General features: G+C 44.8%; 1 protein-coding gene across 4 annotated transcripts in view; it reads left to right on the top strand.

Moving 5' to 3' along the window:
• The window catches only part of LOC143354130 (protein kinase C-binding protein NELL1), an 87,017-nt gene that overhangs the window by 41,437 nt on the left and 19,828 nt on the right, over positions 1–25,752 (top strand). For all 4 annotated transcript variants that reach the window (XM_076787918.1, XM_076787917.1, XM_076787915.1 and 1 more), the window contains exon 2: positions 16,927–17,145. In XM_076787918.1, the coding sequence (XP_076644033.1) occupies positions 16,927–17,145 (219 nt within the window). The remainder of the gene's footprint in view (positions 1–16,926; positions 17,146–25,752) is intronic.

Raw genomic sequence — 25,752 nt, 5'->3', positions numbered from 1 at the left:
GTCGATTTTATCCACCGGCCTTGCACGAAACGTAGCGCGGGTGGCATTCTCATGTTAATGTACACTTTCAGATAAAATTCTGCCGGTGGTCGGCGAGGAGCGGCCTGATTTATGGCCGGGCCTAAAAATATCCTGAATAGTTCACACGAAACAACGGCACACGGCCGGTAAATGACTCCTTCTGGCCGCTTCCTTGTTCGCCGCCATTTTTCTTCCCTTTGTTGCTCCTCCTTTTCGCGAGACACCCATTTTTCCTGGCTCTCCGGACGATTTGCAACAGCGAAATCGATTTCAGTCTTCCATTCTTGCACAGGAAACGCATCAATTGTTCTGAAAGAAACTAACCGGGGTGTGCTTTTGCAATTTTTCCATGAATATTTAGCGGGCATTAAAATTGTGAAATAGTTGATAACGTTCGTTCAACGCGAAGCGAGACAATCGAGTTGGGTTATCACACGTCGATCGGTAATTTCGGTGCGCGCGCGACACGTCGGGCAATGACGAATTACTTTTCCGCGAGTGAGTACACTATTGCGATACTTTGCCGGGAGTGTACTTGGATATCAAAAGCCCCCGTGTGCTCTAAAGCGGTTCGCTCGAGTACGGCCATTTGGGGCTCGTTCGTACGTAAAAGGAAAGCACTTCCGGGGAAGGAGTCAATCCGGAAGTGAGCTAAAAGCCTGCTTGGAAATTGAAGCGTGGAATTCTCTTAAAATCTCCTCGGGATTACGTTTCGCGTTTGAGGGAGTTCCTGTCGAATTGAACGTCGGCTAACTATCATTCTAGCCACCTATTATTCGCTTCCCCGAGCCCTCTTTTAACCGCGAAAAATCGATCTATTTACCCAGAAATCTCGTTATCGTTTGCTCTGCAAATTTCCGATAATATTCTCGCTCGCGGATTTATTTACCTTAAAAACCTCCCGGAAATCCTCCCATTAACATTCAAATTGCGCGCTCCCTCGATTCACAATTTCAACGATAATATCCTCGGTGTTCCTCCGACACTCCGGCAACGTGGAGCACGACTACTTCTCGAGGAAATTCCGAATCGATCACAGGAGGCCCGACGATTACCTTGAGTCACGTTCAAACGAAAGTTCGAGCGCCAGGGGGTCGGGGGTTCACCGCGCAGGCCGAGTTTCTCTTTCATTTTGCCAGGCCGCGAGATTTTCCCCGATTATCCGAGCCAGCGACCGAACCGTTTCACCGCCGACGCCCTTCCGTTTTATTTCCTTTTCTTCTTTTCAACCGCAATTCCCAAGTTTCCTCGCGACGCGTACGTCGACGTCGTCGTCGTCGTCGGGTAATTTCATCCCAGTCCCTGTTTGTCCTCTTCTTTCTGAGGTGTTCTTCAGCGTCTCGTTTCCCCAGCCGTCTCCATCCGAGAAAGAAAATTAAACCTTTGTTTACTTCATCGAAATCAAAACGTTTCCGCTTGCTTGTCGGACGACGTGCTTAATTCTAGGACACACTATAGACACTTAGCACTTTGTAACTAAGCATTTCCCAAAATATTAGGGGGACCCATAGGTAATCAATTATTTTGAAATCTAAAACAAACTTTGTAGTAAATTCAAGTTTTTATTTCTTAATTTATTATATCGGTATAATTGATTAGATCGGTACAGATCTAAATGCAAAACAAATTCCTTGCAAATAATTTAGTACTTACGGTTACCCCTAATACATAACTGTGAAGGACTTTTATTGGATCGACGGTAGTTAGGGGATGATTTCTTGGATATAATTTTAGATCACCCTGTAGAATGAACAGAGTGTCTACATAAGATCGCATTTTCGACGACTACGGAGACAGACCTTATCTAGTAGACGACGTTTATTAAATAAATATACTTAGGGGGTGATTGAATAGATTTCTATTTAAATCTAGAACCCCCCGTAGACTGGAAAAATGTCTACACGGTGTGTAGAACGTATTTTCTGCAATCACGACATTGAAGCAGGCTACCTTTTTAAAATCAATGACGTGGAAGATTTTTATTGGACGAACGTTTCGCGCGTTTCGTTCGGAGACACCGGGTGGATGGAGCGAGATACCTCCAGAGTTCACGGAGGTCGGGTAAACGATTGAGTCATTGTATCGCGCGTTGCGGTCCGTCAGGATCAGACGGATCCCAACGATCCGTGCGCGCCGGTGATCTATAATTCGCGTCAGGTGCACGCGCCGTTGTAATTGGCTCGCTCCGGTTGCAGAGCCCGTTGCTCTGTCACGAGCAAAGCGATATCGTAAATTCGAGCGTGTCACCGGCAACGAGCCACCGTTTCGTTTTGTATTCGCGAGCCGTTCCTCGCTCTGTTTCCGCCATCTTGCGACTTTTTCTTCTCGCGAAGGGGCGACGGTTCCTTCCATCCTACCGGAAGATGTCGATCGATGAAGCGCTGGAATTGTTCGCCGCAAAATTGTTTGAAATTCTGGTTCGAGGTTCTCCGGCGAGCAGTCGTTCGCTTTACGGTAGTTGCGGATTTACGAGAGGCCGGGCGGCGATTATTTGGCGGTGCTAAAATTTATTGGACCCTCGTAGCACCGGTCGTTCGGTTCCGTTCGACCTCCGCGTGAATATTTGATGGGACACGCGACGAGAGTGCTTGATAAGATCGAGGTGGTTATGTGTGGGGGCCCTTGGTGCCATCGGATCGGGGCAAACCGTTCGGAACGCGTTCTGTTTACCGGCCGGCACATAAAACGCCGCGGTTCGCGCCGCGGCGAAATGAAATGTCGGCCGGGATCGAACGCCTAGGGAAATTTAATAATCGGCCGGCGCGCGAGCATGGCCGATATAGTGCTCGTCCCACACGACCAATGAAATGTGTATCGAGGTCATAGGCGGATTCGTGGGTCTCTAATAACAAAGGTTATACCACTTATTAATAGCCCCGTTACGGAGATTAAGGCTCGAACGCGAAAACACGGCGATCCGGAAACGTTAAAATAGACTCATCGATCGGCCACCAAATATTTTCGGGCTCGCTAGAGGCGTGCTCTATTTCAGCCGAAACACTCACCACTTTATTTTCCCCCTCGTGCATTCGTTCGGCATCGGGATTGAATCGTTGCATTTTTACGACCGTCACCGTGGGCTTGATGCCGCGATTATTCCCGGTTGTTCGCGTGAGAAATCGTTGTTATAATTTTGCACCGGGGGAGCGGGGGAGGGGGGAGAGTCGCGTTCCTTGCTCGAAGTTACGAGCTCTTCCGACACAGTGTCACCGCGTTTCCTCGCGGTTTATGCACAATGGAGAGGTTCGGGCGTGATTGCACTCGGCGCCGCGACGTCGGGAAGCTTTGCGAACGATTCGAATCCTATATCGACTCTTCTATCATCCACGGACTCGAGCACACTCCAATTTTCCCCTAGCCAACGCCGGTTACTAGGAAATATGGCAACGTCGAGAGGCTTGATCGGGACTGTTCCAAAGAAACTTGGGCGATTCGTTACTTTGGATCGTCGCATCGGGGAGGATACTAACGCGCGTCCTACTATATTGGAAGTCTGGAGCATCAAATTATACTTTTAGCTGTACAACAAATCAAATACTCGACTAGTTTCCCCGTTATTCTTCTCGGAAGAGACATTTTCATTGGTTTTTTCTCAGTAGGAGAAGGATCCTCCACCTCGATGCGCAATAGCTCTGCGCACATTACCCATGAACGCCGGGCTTCGAACTAAATTTCGCGTGAAATTCAAAAGGGATACGAATGACGATGTTTTCGGTTCGAGGAAACGTGGCAGAGCGGGATTTTCTGGTCGACAGGCGAAAGGTCAAACTCGATTGCGTTGCCGCGAGGCGCCAATGCGAGCGACGACGACTGAACGCTGGTGTACGGCGACAGACAGAAAAGAAACGACTCGACGCCGGGAGACGACACGGTGAGAATGCGTTTCACGGGCAACAAAAGACTTTACGAGCCGACGACTATTTTTGAGGCGTTCTCTCTCGCGAGAGAGAGAGAGAGAGAGAGAGGGTCCACTCGAACGACGCGACGCGCGACGCCCCGTTTTACGAGACGCGTCACGACGCGACGCTCTCTCTCCCAAAATGAAGGTTCCCGCGCGTTCCGGCTGAGAAAACGCCGCCCCTTCTAGGTTTCGTTCTGTCCTATTAATGGCACAATAAGGCAGTTTGTAATCCCTCTGCAACCTTTGATCTATATTCTCCTGGAAGATCGCCGAACGACACGATGACCGCACGCCATTGTTCGCGGAACCGTGTTCTCCGCGGCGGACATTTCTCGCGTGTGCTAAAACCGGACCATCGGTTAGGGTTGCTCTTGTGCCCGATGCGATTTTTGATTCGCGGACGTGTCTCGCGAGCGAACTCTCCCGCGGCTGCGAACGGCACACACGGCCACCGAATCGATCACACAAGTAAAAATACACGCCGGCCACGGGACACCATACATTTTTCACGAACGGCTTTTATGCCCGGCCGTAACGTAATCGCGGCACGCGACGCCGCCGCGCCGGAGCGGATTGCACGAGAAAAATAAATATTCGACCGGCACACGGCTCTGCCCCCGACGACCAATCCGATCTCTTTTCCGGCTCTGGTCGACCGACTCTCACGATTCCTTTACCGAACCTTTATTTTTAGTTACCCTAATACGTTCGATCAAACGGAGGGAGAGAGACGGACGACTTGTTGAACCGTGATTGAAGATGCACTGATACCTAATCGAGAGAAGACAATTTTCATTTTGGATAAAGTTTCGCAGTGGAACAGGTTTCGAAGAAATCTAGAAACAGAGGAGATTGAACTCCGTGATAGTCTTTGACTTTTCGAATTTCGGGGACTCTACTTGAGTAGCATGATGGCCAGTGTGGTCCCTTCGAAACGTCCCAAGACGCCACGGGGCCCATTGTTAAAGTATCATGAGCAAATTCCGTCCGAGTGACCGATCGAGCAACACCTCCATCAAGAATAGCCCAAGGTGGATTGAAATATCCGTGGGGGCTATCGTCGCTCGCGCGGCACCTGCCCGAACGTGTGCCGGGGTAAAATAGCCTAATCTCTGGTCGGTCGTGTGTACAATCCCGGCTTTCGGCCAAATATTGACCAGTCAGGTTAACGCGGTCGTTTAGAGTGCCGCGAAGAGAAGGGGCTTGGTTACATTGGTGCATTCCTGGTGCTCTTATCTCGTGGGCCCGTCCATCGTTCGTGATCTTTGATCAAGATCCTTATCGTTCACGGGCACGGGTTTCGCTTATCAGCTGACTCGAACAACGCTGACGACGGCGGCCGCTTCCTGTCCCCCTTTTTCTTTCCATGGGAAAAGTCCACCTCCGAAGAGAGAACTCGTCTCGCAGCTCTCTCGTTCTCGCGACCCGCCGCGGTGGTTAGGTTGCGGCCCCCAAGGTCGTGTCCAAGCCGAACCAGCCCCGTTTTAATCGCCTTTGCAGCCTGAAAAAGCCGCACGGAGCCGCCTTCAGGGTAATCCCTTCCTCAATCACGACGGCTTTTGTGCCGGCGGCCCCGATCGATCCTCGAAAACGCGATTTTCACGCGGCCTACTCGATCGATGCAGCTCTGCACGACACCTGCACCCTTCTCGGAACCAGTCGAAACAGAATGAAACCCGTTCCCCCTCTACCTTCTACGCGATGCCGGGCTCTTTGCAGAATTAACCCTTTGCACTCGAGTGGTGACTCTGAAGCACCACTAGAAATGGTTCTGGCATTATTTCAAAGAAATTAGAAAAAATATTACAATGTATTTGTTACATTAGAAAATTTGAATTTAACAGATTACTAAACATTTACATATTATATGGACCGTTCACCGCACAAATCGATTAACTCCACTTTTTGAAAAATCTTAAATTTAAGTGTCGAAGCACTCGGTATAATCATAGTTTAATGATGAAATGTTTAGTAATTTATTAAATACAAACACATTTAATAATGTGAAAAATATTTTGAATAATGATACAGCAATTTTTAGTGGTGCCTTACAGTCGTCATTCGAGTGCTGAGGGTTAATTATACTTCTTTTTAAAGCATAATGAATATTAAAAAAGAGATATTAAATTTTTTCATTAGAATTAGCTCCTTAGTTGACATGTATCATAAGTCCACAATTTGAAAAGAGTTGTACGCCATTGAAATAGAAAGCCTCACGAATGCTTATTTTATTTATCGACTCAACTTACTTATACTTCGTGTTTTTGATTACAAAAAATTAAATTCAATTTTACATCGTGAATGAAATGATCATGAAAATTTCTGCAATAGCGGCTTCAATCCAATGTTTTGGACTTGTGCGATTTTTATGTCAAGTTATACTATCATAAATACTACATTTTCAATTTATTTTCCTACAATAAAGCTACATTCTGCTCCTAAATTCTGGTGAAGTTATTACATAAAAGTTCCACTAGTGTGATATTAAGAAAGTGGACTTTATTCACTTGTCAACTAAGGGGCTCACATTATCTCTTTCTCAATATTCATTATGCTTTAAAAATAAGTGTAACTAATATCGTCACTGTAATTGGTACCCCCACAGTATTGGGGTCCCATACCCTAGTCGGTATCTTTTCAGCGATTTGAAACTGCCGAGCAGTTTATTTTTATGGGAATGTAATGGAAGAGATGAAAAATCTGTTTACAGGTCATTATACAGACTTTGAAGTTCATTATAATTTTATTATAAAACGACTACTCGTGCAGTTTCGACTATTTCTCCTGCAAAAAAAAAATCACACATCTACATGAAGTACCAATAAATCTGCGTGAAAATGTCCGATGCAAAATGTTGGATAATTTTCGCGAAAAGAATTGCTAAAGATCCTGGGGAGACCAGAATACCGACTTGACAGCGAGAAATCTGTTTAGGATTGAAAACAAGGGAATCCCGTGGTCCGCGGTGTCGGAAGGTATCGCTCGATAGGCGAGCGTAACTATGGCGACCTTGACCCTTCGGTAACCGATGATCAAACCTCGCGGCCTCGCACGAGGAGGCTGTTTTTTGTCGGCACGGCGGAATTTCTGCCAGGGGCAGAGTATTCGTTCGCTGGTGTGCGATTGATATCCGGTGGCGACACGGCGAGCTCTCCGCGGTGTCTCACGTGTCCTCCTCGCACCGGGCAAATTTCAATGATCGCGCGAAATTTCGCGCCACGCGATCCCTCACGCCACACGCTCGGCAACCGTGTCCCGTGTCCCGTGTCCTGTGTCCCGTCTCGCCTCGTGGAAATCCGATCGTGAGTGGTTTCGGCGCGCGAATCGGGACACACACGGCCCTCTCTTGTCTCAGTCGATCTGGGAGTGGCGTTGTCGATAGTGGTCGCGTTTCTGCCCGGTGCCTCGCTGTTTCTCCCAGTTTCCGGTTATGTCGGTCCTGTTCATGCCGGTGGTTGGCATCGCGTTCTGCTGGCTGATGGTCACGCCGGTCACCCATGGGCACCACGACCGTCTGCGAAGCAAGCCTGGCAACCGTGAGTACAGATCTTGTGCTCCGAATCTCGAGAAATCTACTGCGAACATTGTGAAATCGTACCACTAACCAGTACCGATCTTCTGATCCAAGTCTGTCAAAATGTAGTACAAAAGTTGCAGAATCATTTGTTTCGCGAGTTCCGATCTTGTGCTCAAAATCTGTCTAAATATAGCGCAGACGTTGCAGAATCATTTATTTCGCGAGTACCGATCTTGTGTCCAAATCTCTCAAAATTGACTGCAAACGTTGCAGAATCATTTGTTTCGCGAGTACCGATCTTGTGCTGAAAATCTGGCAAAATATAGTACAGACGTTGCAGAATCATTTGTTTCGCGAGTACCGATCTTGTGCTGAAAATCTATCAAAATGTAGCACAGAAGTTGCAGAATCATTTGTTTCGCTAGTGCCGATCTTGTGCTCAAAATCTGTCAAAATATAGCACAGAAGTTGCAGAATGATTTGTTTCGCGAGTACCGATCACGTGCTCAAAATCTGGCAAAACATAGCACAGAAGTTGCAGTAATCATTTGTTTCGCGAGTACCGATCCTGTGCTGAAAATCTAGCAAAGTATAGCACGAACGTCCCTGGATCATTTTTGCCAGAATGTTCAAAATCATCTGCTGCCAATTTAACAGAATTTACAAGAATCGAAATCATCAGAGTCACACAAGTCGGTACGTCGATCGGTCGTGAGCGAATTAGCTTCGAGGGTCGCAATCGTCGTTAACGATCAGTCATTTTACTCGCTCCTACGCCAGTGCGTTCGACGAAACAGATTAATTAAGTGTCCGAAAAAAGAGAAAATCGGTTTGGGCAAGGAGTGATTCATCCCCGTGCGTTGTCACCTAATTATCGGGGCTGACAAAGCGAACAGTTAGCAGAATTGCGTGCCGAACGAACGAATCAATATCTGGACACGATGATACTAGTTACGATTGACCGGCTGTTCCGGGAAGTTACGTGTCCAGCCGAACTTCCAAATAATGCACCATTGTACCCTCAATTATTCCGAACCTCGTAGAAATATGGACATTAAGGTGAATCTCGCGTTTCTTAGAAAACACGACCGAGTCCGTGGAACCCTGCCGTGACTATGAAACACATTTGTAATGTATAATAATCTAGAAATTTTCTTGGAGTTCTCAGAGTCGCCGCTAATTCTTAGCTTCGATGCAAACAAAACCTATAGAAAATTACATTCCCTAAGGAACATTAACACTAGGTTTACGGAGCACTAAAAATGACTATTTTACATTTCCTTATAAAAATAACATGAATATATCTATCAAAATCTGTAGCCATTTTTTAAATAATGTATACCCAGAAAAATCAATTTGTTAAATAATTCCACATGGATCCATCTTTGCAATCTCAATATTCGTGAATTAAAAATATTAGAATCCGTCATTTTGTCGAGTCCCGTAAATCTAGTGTTAACTCTTCCCTAGATTCCCAACAGCTAGAAGTCTACTTCAAAGCTAAACAACTATTTCCAGACAACACAAATTTAGCGAGAAATATTTAATTTCGGAATAGGAAATATTTAATTCAATTGGCTTTCGAAGCTAAACCAACCACGGTCAAAGGACCGGTTTTATATTAAAAAATTAACATGAAAATTCACTCGTGGAAAATGGAATAAATTTCCTAGGCTCGGCATTCAGTAAAACGAAAATTACGGACAATCTGAATAAATTCAGTGTCGCTATTTCGGTAAGGGTTTTAACGTTGGATGGGCTTGTTGTTAGCGTTAATCTAGATTGAGGTGTACGGGCGGTGCGGTTAAGGGTTCCGCGTGTCCAAGGCTCCGCAGCAGAATGGAATAATAAGTGGTAATATTCGCGCAGAGGCCGAATTAGCAAGGTAATATTCGTTACGAGGCGAAGACACCGCGAAGCAGAGCGCCGGCGAAAAGGGGGGCGTTGTAAATCGGACACGCGAGGGTCGGCGTTTTTCATTCACCGCTCGAAACGAAAGAAAATCCGCTTTCGACGAATGCCAGGGACTGCTCGAATCGATAGCACGCGGCGACACGACGGTCAGGCGGTTGTGTGTCCGCCTAGGAGAGCCGTCCTCGTGGTGCACGACTCCTCGTGGATCGATGCCGAGACACGTTCCACGAGTCCAACGAGTCCATGAGTCCACCAGCCATTCGTGTCCGCCGTCTATGGGGGTCGCAGCCCCCGGAACACCCCGATGAATTTCTGCTGATACGCACGTACCGGCCCGGAGTCGCAAAAACACTGACGAAATTGTGCACATTATTAATCATCGGACAGCGGCCCTTTTTGTTAACCCATAAGGAAATACGAAAAGAAGGCCTTTAACACCAAACTTTTCGAAAAATCATATTTGAGTACAAAAATTACTGGAAGTAAAAGAACTTCATATTTCAGCATCATAAGAAAAATAAATTGAGCGTTAAGTAAAAAATGTCTTACACGATACAGGAGCCACGTATTTCGTTGTTTGATGTCTTTCGTAAGTTGGAAATGATAGAATAATATTTTGTAATTGTTGGAATATTTTCACTCGTTTAAACTTCATCTGCTCGTTCTTGTTATAAAGTCTATTAATCACAAAGAGAAAATAATTTCAGGGGTTTTTTGGGATCGTAGAATCTGATTCTGGTGATTTGCTTGGAATAGAAACTACCCTTTCTTGGGGGTTGCTCTACTCCGAGAAGTTTTGCTGGTTTATTCGAAATGTGATTTTTAGTGATGTTTTATGGAAGTCGAAATGTTAGTATTAATAGAGGCTTTTTCGATCGAAGGTTTCGTTGGTTTCCTAGAAACAGACCGGCCCGGCCCGGCCCGGCCGGTCCGTTACTCGCCCTTGTCGCGTCGTGCATCACGCGACACACCACGTTAATTATCTTCATTAGCAGCCGGTGATTGGATTTTCGTCAACCGGCCGATCGATCGTCCAGACGCTGACTCGCGGCGTACAATCTATTAGAAACGTTTTCTCCGATAATTAACACCGCTGTTTCCATTAATTATCTCTTGGAATTTTAACTGAAACATATCCACCACCAGAGAAATAGAGATGCTCAATTTAAATTAGCGTTGCCTTCAAATTTCGTGTTAACGATATCTGTAGCTCGTTGAACAATTTCCAATAATGACAATAGTGAGTATGTTGCTTTAGTGGAGCTCGAACCAATAGCTAATGATTGAGAAACGATTCAGAATCGTTCATTTCATTCACGTATTCCCCCATTTCGCAGAAGTCTAATTTTAAATTATTAATTAGTTGGTGCTGATTGATGAGCGTGTCAGAGCAGGAAGCTGCACTATCAGAATCGGAAATGTATAGTTGATGCGGGGGTTAGGAACGAACCATCAATGTTTCAACGATAGCCAGGAAAATTGATGAACGGTTAGGATCGTTGGATTCATTCAGTGTAACACCGCGTCGCTCTTTAATGAACACATTCTACACGCGAGGATGATGACCTTTCGCATTCTCGCGCGAGAACCAGGCATTTATCATTCATAATGCGCCCACGGAATATTATCCGCGGCTGTAACAGTCATTTAACGTTATCGGATTTGCAACAGTTGTTGGTACACATTGCAAATCAGTTGTTCAAGTTTAATTGGAATTCGTGTTTGGCTTGGCTCTAGCGCTTTGATAAACTCGCCTACTGGAAATCCTGCATTGTCGAACAAACCGTGTTCTACAACTTCCTGCGGGAAAGTAGTATGCTCCAGTCACGGTCAGACACGGCAACACGGTGGCTGGCTGAAACCACGGCCTTAAAAAATCCCGCAAACTTGAACGGACTTAACCAAATTAGGACAGAAACGTTGACAGTAATCCTTGTCTTTAAATCGACAACAAACCTTTACGCATCGAAATTGACAGGAATTTTTATCTCTTTAAATTGACAACAACCCTTGCGTCTTTAAATTGACAGCAGCTCTTATGTCTTTAAAGTAATTGAAGGAAATTTTTATCTGTTTAAATTGACAACAACCCTTACGCCATTAATTTGACAGCAACTCTTATGTCTTTAAAATAATCGACGGAAATTTTGATCTCTTTAAATTGACAACAACTCTTATGTCTTTAAAATGACAGTATCCCTTATTTCTTCCAACATTTGTGTATTTCAATTGTGTATTTAAATTGATCTAGTTTTCTATTTTATTGAATCGAGAAGTAGCAAGACGACTGAAATATTATCGAATATCGTACAAAAATTTAAGAATTGTCACAAGGATAAAATTCTGAAAATCCTAATCGAACGTTTTATCAATTTTCTATTTTCCACGTGTAATTTTTGAACCCGACAAAAGCAGTATGTCTTACAAAATAAATTTCTCTTTGGCTCCTGTTTCTTGCGATTGAATTGACAGCAACTCTTATGTCTTTAAAATGACAGCAACCCTTATTTCTTTAAACATTTTTGTATGTTCTTGTTAAAAAATCGAAAAATTGATCTAGATTCCTATTTTATTGTATTAATCTAAACTATTATCGAATATCGTACAAAAGTTTAAAATCCTAATCGAACGTTTTATCAATTTTCTATTTTCCACATGCAATTTTTGCACCCGAGAAAAGCAGTACGTCTTGCAAGATAACTGTTTCTTTGGCTCCTGTTTCTTGCGATCCAAGCAGACCATTTTTCCTTCGCAGAAATATTCTAGCGCACTCATTGCATTAAACGTGGCTTTAAAATCCAACAGCAATCAAGATAGCATGAAAGAAAGCTTCCCCAGAAAGCTAGGCAGGAAGAATAAATCGTGATTTTTTGCAAGAGGAGACGAAACAGGAGCACGGACTTTTGTAATTTTCCCTGGCGTTAACGATAAATTAGCTCTGTCCTACTTGGGCGTCCAGTTGTTCCTCCTTGTTTGCGAGTTATTCCTCTCGCGGGCTCGCCCATCCCTGCGTCGTCGCCACCCTTCCTCTCGCCTCTCTCTCGCTCTCTCTCTCTCTCTCTCTCTCTCTCTCGTTCCCTCTCTCTGGCGGGTCTCTCGAACTAAACGATAATGCCACGTACGGTTCGATAGCGGGCGTCGCGACGCCCGGCAGTCTGCCACCGTTCCATTCCGTCCCGTTCCGACCGTTTTCGGACCGTGCCCTCTCTCTCTCTCTCTCTTGCTCTCTCTCTCTCTCTCTCTCTCTCTCTCTATCGCACTGTGCTATAGCATAGAGCACGGTATATAGCATCTCCGAGCGCCGCGATAGCCCGTGTGCCCCTAAGACGGGCCATAGGCGGCGCCTTTTCCAAATTTCCGACGGTTCGTTAACCCGACAACGCCGAATCGATCAGGCGTGTGCCACTTTTCCGACGCCGACGACAGGGAACGACCAAACCAGTCCGCAGTCGCATAATCGCGGGGGTGGATACACGATTATTCCGTCTGCACGCCATTGTTCTTCGCTCTGCCTCCCCCGAAACCGTAAAAAAATTTCTACGCCATTATTCTGACGATTTTCTTCGAATTCTCTTACGAGTCATTCGAAATCTTTTGATTTTAGTCGATGACAAATGCGCGCTGGGTTCTCAAGGGTTGAGATGGGAGGCTTGATTTGCGTATGAGTTGCACCACCCTCTGCAGAAAATATTTAATCAGTATCGAGAACATGATCGTTGGTGGAATTATTTAAGAGAAGCTTCGTTTCCATTTTCTTGGACATTTTAATCGAGCCAAGGATTTATAAAAATTGCGCATACGTAATGTTTGTTCATTATTGGACTTTCCATTGCGCCAACAAGGAATCCTCATTATTTTCAATTTATATCATTTTAAGATCACTCAATTCCGAAATAACATTTAATTGCCGCAATGTCTTTTTGGTTGCACGATTTGCGTCTTCAGAGCCGATTCGATATCCAAGCGAGTAAACATCGGTGGACCGTTTCAATGAACCCTACGCCAATGGATCAAAGGTGCAGCAGGTATGCGTTTGGCACAACGAACCGCTTTTAGCGGTGAATGCTGCCGCGCAACGCCATTAATTTACCGGGCGATTTGGCTCGATTAATGCTTACAAAGCTCCGCAAGCGAATACACACACACGGGCACACACACCCACACAGACACACGCGCGAGGGATTCAGAGGATCGTTTCCCCGCGAGCAATCGACTTTCCACGGTTTCCCTTTTCCGGCTTTCTCTTTGCGCGCAGATAAAGGAGAGAACCGCGATTCGCGGTGATATCAGTCTGGCTCCGGAGACGGTTGAATAACGAGCGTCTGGATGTCGCCGTTAATTGACAATTAAGATCGTCCACGGGCGCGGGATTATTAGATTAGGACCGCTCAAATTTAATGGCCACAGCTATCCCCCCCCCCCCCGGATTCGAATCGGTGAGATTCCTTTTGATTAATGCGATTGGGAAAGGGGGCTCAAATTAATGAGTGCTCATCGTTGATCCGGTTCTCTCTTGCAATAATTCTCTCCGTAATCAGAGGCTCAAGTGAACATCCATTTTCGTCGGATTTCCTTGTTAGGTTTACTTTTTTAGCGTGGAAATGTCTGTACCGAAGGATAATACATAAATTCATTACGGTTTTCGAGTAGTCTTTTTGTTGTATGCTGTTCATTTAAAAACTGTAAAAACGTTCACAGCCTAAGGGCTCAAAGAAAATGGAAGAGGGATGATTTTACAGAAAATATTACACCACGAATTGAAATGTTGGATACATAAATTTGGTCAATTTAAGTACGTTACTATCGCAGGGGTGGTTTTACAAGCCATCGAACGTTGTCAAGGGTTTACGAGAGGAAGGGGTTGTTTTAAATGATTTCAATGACACTGGAAATTAAGGGAGGTGGGCGATTTTTTACAGAAGATTGTTTAAATTATATTCAGTTATTAAATGTTATAGTAAATCAAGGAGGAAACAGCGTGAAACAAATTTAAACGTGGAAGTAGAATAGGGGTAGCAGTACAGTCCATCGAACATTGTCACGGATTCACGAGAGGAATGGGTGGTTTTAAATGATTTCAATGATACTAGAAATTAAGGGAGGTGGGCGACTTTTTACAGAAGATTGTTTAAATTATATTCAGTTATTAAATGTTATAGTAAATCAAGGAGGAAACAGCGTGAAACAAATTTGAATGTGGAAGTAGAATAGGGGTAGCAGTACAGTCCATCGAACATTGTCACGGATTCACGAGAGGAATGGGTGGTTTTAAATGATTTGGATGATACTAGAAATTAAGAGAGGTGGGCGATTATTTACAGAAGATTGTCCAAGTTATATTCAGTTATTAAACATTATAGTAAATCAACGAGGAAACAGCGTGAAACAAATTTGAACGTGGAAGTGGAATAGGGGTAGTTGTACAGGCCATCGAACCTTGCCAAAGTCTATTAAAAGAATGTGATATTAAAAATTACGAAAGTGTGATTATCTCGTACAAAAGATTGTCCACCTCAAATTCAACCCTTGAATGTTGCAACGAATCAATGAGAAGATGCAGAGAAGCGAGAAATAAACATGGAAGCAGGTAGTTTCACGGGACACCGATTACATGGGGGTTCGCGCGACCGTACGGGTTGTGTTTCAATCATTTTACAAAATGCTCATCGTGTTCAGGGTTCGTCAACCTTGTGTTGAGTGGCGGAATCAATTGGGTCTCTGGTGAAACGGGTGGAACGCACCCCCCCCCCCCCCGGGGGAGGGGGCGATTGATCCCCGTGCCAAAACGACGAATCCTCGATATTTTTCTCATTTCCACGGTTTCCGTCGCATCGCGCGGGAAAAAGTTAGCTAAAACGAGCGCGCTATAGCGATCGAGATAGAGAGAGAGAGCAAGAAGGAGGGGGATGGAGCATCAAACATTTTTATTAGCTCGGTCAACTGCTGTCGGCTCGCGATAGCCCATTGGCGGCGATCGGACAGAAGGATATTGGCAGTAGGTTGGACGCGGGTGGCGTCGGTTGACGAGGGTTGGAAAAGAAAAGCCTTTTTCCGCGCGACAAAAGGCTGGCGAGGCGGGGGTGGGTTCAATCATCGTTACGTGATCCCGACGCGACGCGACAGAGGCGAAATGGATTTTTCATATACCGAGAGAGAGAGAGAGAGAGCGAGAGAGCGAGAGAGAGACCGATCCGAAGCGGTGTTTACGGGGTTGTGCGGCGAGTCGTGCTGGAAGGGAACCGGGGGGTTCCGGGGGTGTAGCTAGTCGAGGAAGGGGTTGAAGGCCTCGCGGAAACGAGGAAAAGCGCGGAAAGGCCGATAACGACCGTCGACTGTGAAGAGTCGATCGATACCACCCCGGTTTCGAGAGGACTACCTTGTCCCTTCTTTTCCTTATCGCTTCTTCCCCGCCCCTCTCCCTTTAAGCCCCCTCTGTGTTTCCCTTCGTTCCATCCCCCTCCCTCCCCCTCAACACCGTCTTGCTATTCACTCGATGGACGCGTCGATGATGGATGCTTCTTGAACTGCTCTTAGCATTTTTTTTTTCCACCGTTGGAGAGAGTGGAAATACCGCCATTGAACTTTATTGCTGTTCGAGTAGCCGCTGTCATTCGCGGAACCGACTCGTTTAGGGTGGGGAGATGCTAATGTTCCGTCTGGAAACCTCGATCAGATGCTAATCGCGCGCCGACTCGCCAATTTGTTCGCGCGATTTGCGAAGAGGAAGCCAGAGGAAGGGGGTGGTTCTACGAACCGTCGAATACCGTCTAGCGGAAAAACAGCAGTGATTTCATAGTGAGAAATCATAGATAGAGAATAGGTGCCATTTTAGTAAAAGACATTGTCCACTCTTGAGTAAACTGTTAAATATTACACCGTGAATCAATGCGAAAGACAACAAGGAATCAGCTTGAATGTACGAATAGAAGAGGGGTGGTTTCTACAAGCCAACAGCACATTTTCATGTGTACGTTGAAATGACTAGTGTGTCTCATAAATAAAATAAATATTTAAATATTAGGAAAGAGGAACGATTCTTAAATTAGATGTAAGAGTAGAAAAGGGGTAGTTCTGCAAGCCCCATCAAGCTTGTGAGATTAGCCCCTAACGAACCAATGCCGTCATATATGCCGCCGTATATGGTGGCAAAAATCAAATTTAAATCATCTTGTTGTCCTATTAATCTGAATAAGTATGTATTAATAAATTTTCAGTAAAATATAAATATTTTCCTTTCTATACTTGATACAAAAATGTCGAGTCCACAGTTCCTGTTCTTATGAAAAATAGCTTGGACATGGTTGGAAGTAAACTTGAAATACTTCCGGACCGTTAAGAGTTACACAACAATCGTGTCGTGCAATGGTTCGGTATTACAAAATACAGGCACCAATGTGAGATTTCACACATTCGTGCGAAGGGGGCTCGGTTTCGCCGAGACGTTTTGACGTCCGGAGCGAAACAAGCCGGACGTTTGCCAGCGAGCGCCAGCCTATAGAGTCTAGTGTAACGTTGTAATTGTTGTTTGGCAGCTGGCATCCGACTTAACAAGCGTTCTCTTTGGTTTTCGCAGTGTCCGGCACGGCAAACAAGAAAGAGGAAGAGACGCCGGTGGCCGCAGCCGACGTCACAGAGGAGACCACCGGTGTCCTGTCGACGAGATCGAGGACGGGCAGCGATCCTGGCGGCGGTATAGATCTCTTGGCAGCGTTACAGCTGCACAACACGACGCGGCAGGGTGTTACACAGGTGCCGGGGCTGGTTAGGTTAAAGCCGGCTTATTATCTTCAGGGTGAGTCATGGTTTACGTGTGCACACCGAACGGGAACACCGAGTCTCGCGTTTACGACAGAGACATAATCTCCGCGTAACAGTAACCGAGGCAGAAACGGACCGCGTTTATTATTGCATCGCGTTTGTGAGCCCTTCGACGGTGCGTTGCACCCCCGCCCCCACCCCCCACCCCGGCGAAAACAGAGGTTCCTCCAGCCGAGGAAAAGAAAATTTCTGTCAGAGGTCGATGCTCCAGAAGACTCTAAATATCGTCATTCAGCTGTCCCTTTGTTTCAATTGTCGCGTATAGACTCTGGATTTCATGCGTTTATGACGTCAATCGATTGGTCAAATACAAAACTGTGGAGGCATTAACACGTTGACTGCCATGTCACCCATATGTGGGTGACGGAATTAATTGTCCAGGTTTTAAAATGACATTTTATGTTAACCCCTTAACTTGTACGCTCGAGTTAATTCGAGCGCGCTAAACAGGCCAAACTGTACACACTCGAGATAATTCGAGCGGCGTTGTATTTATGCTGCTATAATTTTTCACACTCGAATATAATCGAGAATTGAAAATAATGCGAAAGCAAAGAAAAAAAATCGTTTTACTGATATTTATCATTTACATGGGTTTGTAAGCTATAACACTTATTTATTCAAGAATAAAATATAGCCTTTTTCCATGAAACAAAAGCGCAGTATATCAAAATTCTCCACCCAAAATTGATTTTTTTTGGCCGGTTTTTTTAAAAAAAACTGTGCGTTAAGGGGTTAATATTATATATTTATTGCACCAAAGATTAAGAACTGTAAAATGCGAGAAAGTTGGAGGACTGCTCAATATCATACATTTAATCTTTTTCAAGATATATTTCATTAGATAACTTACTTTGATTTATGGAATTTTTGAGGTTTCTAGTTTGACAGTCAAAGTGTTAAAAGAGTGAAATGAATTATTGAAATTAATAGAAGAGGGAAATAGACTTTTATTTGTTTCTTAGAATAGTCTTGGACAATTTTTCTTTTGCGTAAATTCTTTCGTAGGTAATTGGGGAATATATGTTCAGGATTCGTTTCTATATGGCAATGCTTGTGTTGAATTTTCATTTCACTTTTACCGGAGACGTTCGGGAAACAGCTTTCAATTCGAAGACGCCAACAATGGTCTCGGCAAGAGTCACGTGACTCGCACGTGACACGCACGTGAGAATCCACGAGGACCATCTGATCTTTTATTCAGCACTGTACACATGTAACGAGGGTATAACAGGGCGCATCGAGCTATAGCCCGATTTATAAGCCTCGCTCAGGGATGGCGGAAATACTGTTCCGAATGGTAAATAGTAAATAGTCTGCGTCGCTTTCGGTCGGACCGACAACTGTGACAATATTTTGCTCGAGAGAGTCAGACTTTCCCTTTCAATCAAGCAGGGCAACTGTGGCCCATTTCATTTGAATAAATCATATACCATTTTATCATCCGAATGTTTTTTATCATCCAATATTTTAAATGGCAAGACAGAACTGTTTCGCCCGCCATCAAAATAGGGGTGTGTTTACATCCTACAATTTTATTTCTTGAAAATTCCCTGAACGTTTTCATCATTCAATATTTGAAATGGTAAGACAGAACTGTTTCGCGCGCCCTCAAAATAGGGGTGTGTTCACATCCTGCAATTTTATTTCTTGAAAATCTCCTGAACGTTTTCATCATTCAATATTTGAAATGGTAAGACAGAACTGTTTCGCGCGCCCTCAAAATAGGGGTGTGTTTACATCCTGCAATTTTATTTCTTGAAAATTTCGTGAACGTTTTCATCATTCAATATTTGAAATGGTAAGACAGAACTGTTTCGCGCGCCCTCAAAATAGGGGTGTGTTCACATCCTGCAATTTTATTTCTTGAAAATTTCCTGAACGTTTTTTACAATCCAGTATTTTAAATGGTAGGACAGAACTGTTCCGCGTGCCCTCAAAATAGGGGTGTGTTTACATCCTACAATTTTATTTCTTGAAAATTTCCTGAACGTTTTCATCATTCAATATTTGAAATGGTAAGACAGAACTGTTTCGCGCGCCCTCAAAATAGGGGTGTGTGTACATCCTGCAATTTTATTTCTTGAAAATTTCCTGAACGTTTTCATCATCCAATATTTGCAATGTTAGCCGAAGTATGTTTTCGGTTCGATTTCCCATGGCGTCGTGGGCATATTTTCCACGGGGGGTGATGCGCACATGGTCCCTCGCAATAAAATTCGGCGACGCGAATAATAAATCATCGTGCGAGGGTACGCCCCCCGCGTACCGGTTGCGTGCCCGTCTGTACGCGATGCAGTAAATCCACGGACGAGCAACCGAGTCGAGTCGAGTCGAGTCGAAACCACTTCGGGACTGGCTTCTCTTAACCCGAATACTGGCTGATTTGCATATCGGAGGGTCGTTTTCTAGCACGACGAGGCAATCTCCCCCTCTCCGGCAATCATTGCCAGCAGTAAAGTCGATTATTGCTTTTCGTAAATCACAAACACGCTTCCTGTACCTTCTCGTTGGAAATTAGAGTGCCGACGGAACACGAGATCCTCGAAAAGTTTCCCTGTCCGGGGAAAGATTTATCCACCGTTGTAAAAATCCTCGGCGGCTTCTTCAATTTCCTCTGATTTTCAACTGGCCGTTACTATCGTCAATTGCAACGTTACTCGTTAAACAGTCCGTAAATCTTTCTCAACTCCTGCAATTTCAAACATATTTCTAATACAGTCTCGCGAAATTAAAACTCCGGCGCGAATCAAATACTTAAAGTAACAAAATAAAATAATTAAAGTGAAGGATAAAAGCAATTATGTGGGTAGAACGTTTTCCGGTTTGGTAAATGGAACGACGGATTAAATTGAGGAAGAATTGGAGCAAGAAGCACCGAGCCAAAAATATGGAATTTTCGGAGGGGTTATTTTGGTTTTCGGACGACAGATAATGCAGCGATTAATTTTTCGGGGGCGCTGCCTGACCTCGCGAGTGCAGCAGAATTGAACCATTGACCGCGATCTTGATAACGGTTATCAGTCCTGGCCGCAAAACGAACGAACGGGAGCGATAAACTGGAAAAACAATAGGCGCTTATCAGTTGGTGTCCGATGGTTACGTAACGAGCGATTAATCGATATTGCGAAAGGTCAGTTTCACAGACCGTCGACGTTTCTTCAGCCGTGGGCCTCCGGAGGGAATTCCCTTGACTGTGAACGTCTGCTGCCCTTTCTGCTCAATAATTTTGGCGGTACCCTTTTCGCTAACACTCCCTTGTTCACGTCTCGAAATTTCCTATTTTTACACCTTGCTTTTTAAGTCGATCACTTCAACCCTTGAGAAGGTCTAGGAGCATTTAATCGAGTGTTAATCGTGATAGATCGAATCTTCTTCAACAAACCACGCTGGTATCATTACTATTGCAATGTTCGATATTTGCATAAGGCCTTCGAACGCTTTCAATAAAATATTGCAGAGATACTCCAACAATAACGACAGACAATCTCACACTTTGCATGGAGATAGTCCATGCAAATCCGTTGCATTTTATGCACGTTGTCATGAAGAAATCACTAGTCATTCCAGAATATTCAGACAGTTCACAAGTTTAAACACCTTCTGCATTTCACAGATAAAGTTCGCTGTATTTGGTAAAAAAATGTTCACAAGCGTCGGCAACGGTGTCAGAAAGAAATTAGGTTCCCGAAACTTGATTCCAGAAGAACCATTAGAAAATCACCGCTGGGTAAAGTTTCATTTCGGTCTCTAAAAACCGCCGGTAGTACAGGAAACGTAATTTGCACACTATGCACGATTAGTAGATTTTATGCATTTATGGAAAAAACTTGTACAGCAAAAGCGAAACAATCGAGGCGTTCAAAGAATTAAAGAATACTGTTGGATTGTTCGCAGCTTGTTAACCCTTGGCACTCGAATAAGGCGCCACTAAAAATTGCTGTATCATTATTAAAAACATTTTTTATACTATTAAATTAAATAAACTTAAACACTTCTAAATTGCGCCATTTTCGTATGTACAACATGAAAAAAAATATATATCCATATAGGGAAGGGAAGGGAAAGGGAAAAAAATATATATATATATTTTTTTCCTTATATATATAGGGAAGGGAAATATTGTAGGTCGGAAGAAATGTTTCGTTTCGGGGTTAAAATAGCTTCGAGTGCAAAGGGCTAAAATGATTAAGGAAGTCTGTGCAGCTCGCAACTGATGCAGACAATTTTTAATTTGTATAAAAATCCAAAGACCAATTATCATCAGCTTATTCGAATTGTTAAGGGAGGAGGCAAATGTTGATTCGATTCCAGTAGCTTGTAGTCGACGCGAATCGTTTATATTTTGCACGAAGATCCACAGTCTAATGATCAGCCGGGGATCACCTGTGGAGCGGCGAGTTGCGCCGGTTCGTAACGCGACACCCTGTATATCGGTGGAAACATGCTCGATTAGCGTTCGAGCACGGCCGATAGAGTTTCGTGGCGCGATGATCGGGGCCCGTGCTCCACCCCCGTCGTCATTTGTTGTTCAATTAGCCGGCCGCTTTCGTCCCCTGAAGGGAAATGAATTTTTCAGTTTGGTCGACGTGTCGATCGTCCAGCGAGCCGTGTGATCCGGTCCCGTGCGAACGATCGTCGTCGTGCCGCCTGCGCAGCTAAAGCGCACCGGTGCACACGCCGCTGCATGTGCCGCATTCGTAGTGCAAGATGCATGCTGCTCGATTGGTTGGCTTCTCGCGCGCGCCAACCTACACCCGTCTCTGCTCGAGTTTCAGTTTCAGACGCGCCACGGGCTTAATAAAGTAACCGGACACCTGTGTTCGGCCGAGCAATAAACAACCACCCGCTGGAACCGAGGCCGATCAATCGGCCGGGGTTCACAGTCGGTTAGAAGCTAATGGAACCCTGCAGACCCTGCGAAACGTTCTTCTTAAACTGCCTCGCCATTTTTCCTTTGGTAACGGTGAAACTGACTCCGTGGATGCAGAAGTTCATTTATCCATTTTCCTTCAACGAATTTCTCAAGGTGCTTCTTCTAGATGTCGTCTTCTTAGTTCAAGAATAGCACCCTTGGAGAACGCGGTCCAAATTTATCTATGAATTGATGAAGAATTATAATGATTGAAAGTGGTGGCCATACCGCATAATCAATCCAGAATTATTATATATTGTTGCTTTCTATTTACCGAATCAGCGAGGTTACTAGTTAATGAAAATGGTTCAAGATAAATGATGCAGGTGTATGTCAGGAATGATTAAATGTCTAGGTTCTCCTTGTCATCATCCCTAGGGGGTGAGTTTTTCTGTATAATTAGTAGACAATGTCCTACCGATAGAAGTAGGTTGTAGAACAATTTTCTGATCCGGAACGAATGAATATTAACAAGAAAATACATTTGGGAGTACCCCCAATAGTCACTTTAAGGGCCAAGGGTAGTCACGTGACTTTTGCAGAGTCAGCAGGTCGGCAAGTGCTGTATAATTTCCGTTCAAAGACTTCAGCCACTGACTCAAGATCTCCAGTTCCAGAGAATCGAGATTTTTCGTTCGTAGGCTTCGGTCGAAATAATTGCGACGAACGGTGCGTCGCATAATTAAATTTCGCATTTGCGCAGCGGGCCGGAATTTAATTAATATTTTCGGCCGAGCGTTGTTGCGCCGTGCGCTTCGAATTTGGTTCGCCAGCCCAGATTCTTCGTGGCCCTATAATCCGTGGAATGTCTCTGTCGGATTATGCGAACGTTCATTTAAGTCGCAGTAGGCTCACCTGTCCAGTAAACGAGCACTCGGCTGCGTTGAAATTCGCAAATCATTATTACATTTCTATGCATGACTGGGCTGGGTTTCGCGAAAAATTTCACTGCTCGGACGCTTCAGCCACTGACTTAAGATCCGTCTTGGTCTTGATCCGACGGGTCGTAAGTCTATGACTAAACTTTATCTTATCTTGAAACGTGCTTCAAGTTTTTGGCTTTATTTCGCAGAGAATCAAGACGAAATGTAGCTCAATTTGTAACTGGAGATATTTTCTAGTGCCCGCTGCTCTCGATTTCATTCAGAAAACTCATCAAAATGCTTGGATTTCACGGCATGCTCATCGTCAATTTTTGGCCTACTTCTGACGCTTATATTAGCAAATATCCGCATAATCTCGTCAGCTGATGACCAGCGCGCTCTGGATAGAACCTTTCTCTTTCGAACGAGCCCTTTTTTCCCAGTGAAAAATAATATCATACAAGGACAGTAAAAGTTGAGGCAGGTAAAATCATTTTTCGCTTATTTTTGTCGGTAACCTGGTCGCTCTACCTTATCGCGAATCCTCGGAGTCTTGGCTCAGGAACTTTTAGGCTAACTAATCCGACACAGTGTTCGGAAAACCAGTGTGTCTTCGAACAGATCCGTGAGGACCCGATTCACCGTGTATACGCGCGATCTATAATTGAGAGGTTAGTCAAGTACAAAGTACGAAGTGAAAGTTGGCCAGCGCAAGATCAATGGGGGAGAGTTCGAAGAGTTTCGAGCCGTTAGCGGTGGAGGAAAGTTCCATCAGTGACCCCCCGGGGCATTAATTTAGCATCCGGGAAGACGGTCAAAGCGAAAGTTGCTTCGTTTCTGAAATAAATAACGCCGTTCGCTGGAGATTAAATCAGCCGAACCCCCTGAGGGAAGGGGACCGAGAGAGAGAGAGAGAGAGAGAGAGAGAGAGAGAGAGAGAGAATCATCCTATAAGGGGTCACCCAATTCCAGAACCAGACGCCTTCCCAACCAGCGTTCCCCGCTGGCTAACAAAAGGGGGATCGCGAAATCTTGTTTTCCATGTTCCAGAGAAAACTCGGACACGTGTCCGTGGTCTCTATCGTTCGCCGCCTTTGTTCGCAGATTACAATGGGCTCCCTTGCCTGGGCTCTTCTCCCAGTTCTTCCGGGGGTCTTTGCTCGATCACCGAAATGTTCGGATAGAGAAATAACAGTCTCGCAGCTACGAAAACAACGGTGACTAGACAAACCCATAGTCCAGTCAATGCTTATATTAGGTCGTCCCATAAGTTCGTGCCGTTTACTCTTGTACCATTTAAATTCGAAAAATAAAATATGTGATCACCCTTTCGGTCCACAACCTCCTCTGACCTTTTTGGCAAAGACGTCATACCGTCACTATAAAATTTCCGCGGTTTTTCATTCAAATACTTTTCAATGGTGAATAATATAAACATATCCACGGCACGAACTTATGGGACGACCTAACAGAATATGTACCTTTTTGAGGAAGTCCAAGAGCGATACTGTTTCGATCTTTATGGTAGCTACGTGATGGTATGGTTGTTCCTGAATTTTTTCGGATTTTCTGGTGGGGTGTGTACTAGTTAAAAAATAGACAAATCGACTTTCCTTCCTTGTCGAAACAATCAAGAGATCTATCGGTTGACGTTTGCATTCGATAACGAATATTTAAAGCAACGCTTATGATTACTGCCACACGAAACACACATATATTCATATGTCACATATGACTGGGTTGAGAAATTCATTTTATGAGATATCCAGATAAACCGAATTTTATTGGAGTCTATCGAATTCAAAAGGGTTAAGACAGCATCCCCTATAATGCATTTTAAATTTCCAGTTGTGGTTTCATTAATTAAATTACTCGGATTTTGTAAGAATCTCTGGTGTTGATATTTGGCACGTAACGTGTTAACCCCATAAACGACCGCGAGAATGAAAAATGTGGTCCGAAAAGTCGATATCGATTGAAGCATATTTTTGGTGAAGCTATGCGGTGGTCGAAGGTATTGTCATATTATATTATTGCCACAGCGAACTTGCCGGTCCGCGAACAATTTGCGAAAGAACGGTTGGATAACCGGCGTTGAATAAAGTAGAACGTTACCTGTGAACTTTGGTCGACGGAGAGTCGCCCTCGGTCCGCCGGAAGCAGTAAAACAGCGAAACAGTAAAACAGGGCCCAAATTCGGTCTTGAAACGGAGCCACCGCAGTTTGCCAGGAAACCGGCGTAACAGTACGCTGGAACAATACCAAAAACGATCCGAGACTGGAACCGAAGAGAGCTACACGGCGCGAGAGAAAGAGAGGGGCGAAGGGGAAGAGAGGGAAGGGCGAAAGGGGGAAGAAAAAGTTCCCTTCGGGCCGAGGTTGGAAACCGCAGAGGTTCGGTCGCTTCCGCGAAACCGTGGCGGTTGCGAGAGGGTGCAGGAGGGTGCAGCGAGAGGCGAGGGTGGCTCCGGTAATTGAAATTTCTTTCGGGGAAAGCCACCCTTGGCCCGAGCAACCCCCGTCAAGGCGGTCTGCGCTCGCTTTTCGCGGACGTTGCACCGTCGTCCTCGTCGCCCACGCTTTCTGCCCCGGCCTCCGCGCGTTTCTCTAATACCGATCGACTGACTCTACAGGGTGTCCCAGGACGCGGGGTGCAAGCATGATTCTTGGTCTTCGTACGCGAGAAAGCACGCGGAAAGAGGGACCCAAAAATTCAAAAATTTTGCAACTTGCTTTCGTGCCGATTGCTTATGTCAAAACAATTAGTTTCTGAGACAATTAGTTTGGTGTAATCATTCGAAAC

The sequence above is a fragment of the Halictus rubicundus genome, chromosome 5 (genome assembly GCF_050948215.1).
Source record: "Halictus rubicundus isolate RS-2024b chromosome 5, iyHalRubi1_principal, whole genome shotgun sequence".
NCBI classification, from domain to species: Eukaryota; Metazoa; Arthropoda; class Insecta; order Hymenoptera; family Halictidae; genus Halictus; species Halictus rubicundus.
The sequence above is the reverse complement of the archived record's forward strand: the minus strand, read 5'-3'. Positions and strand labels throughout refer to the sequence as shown.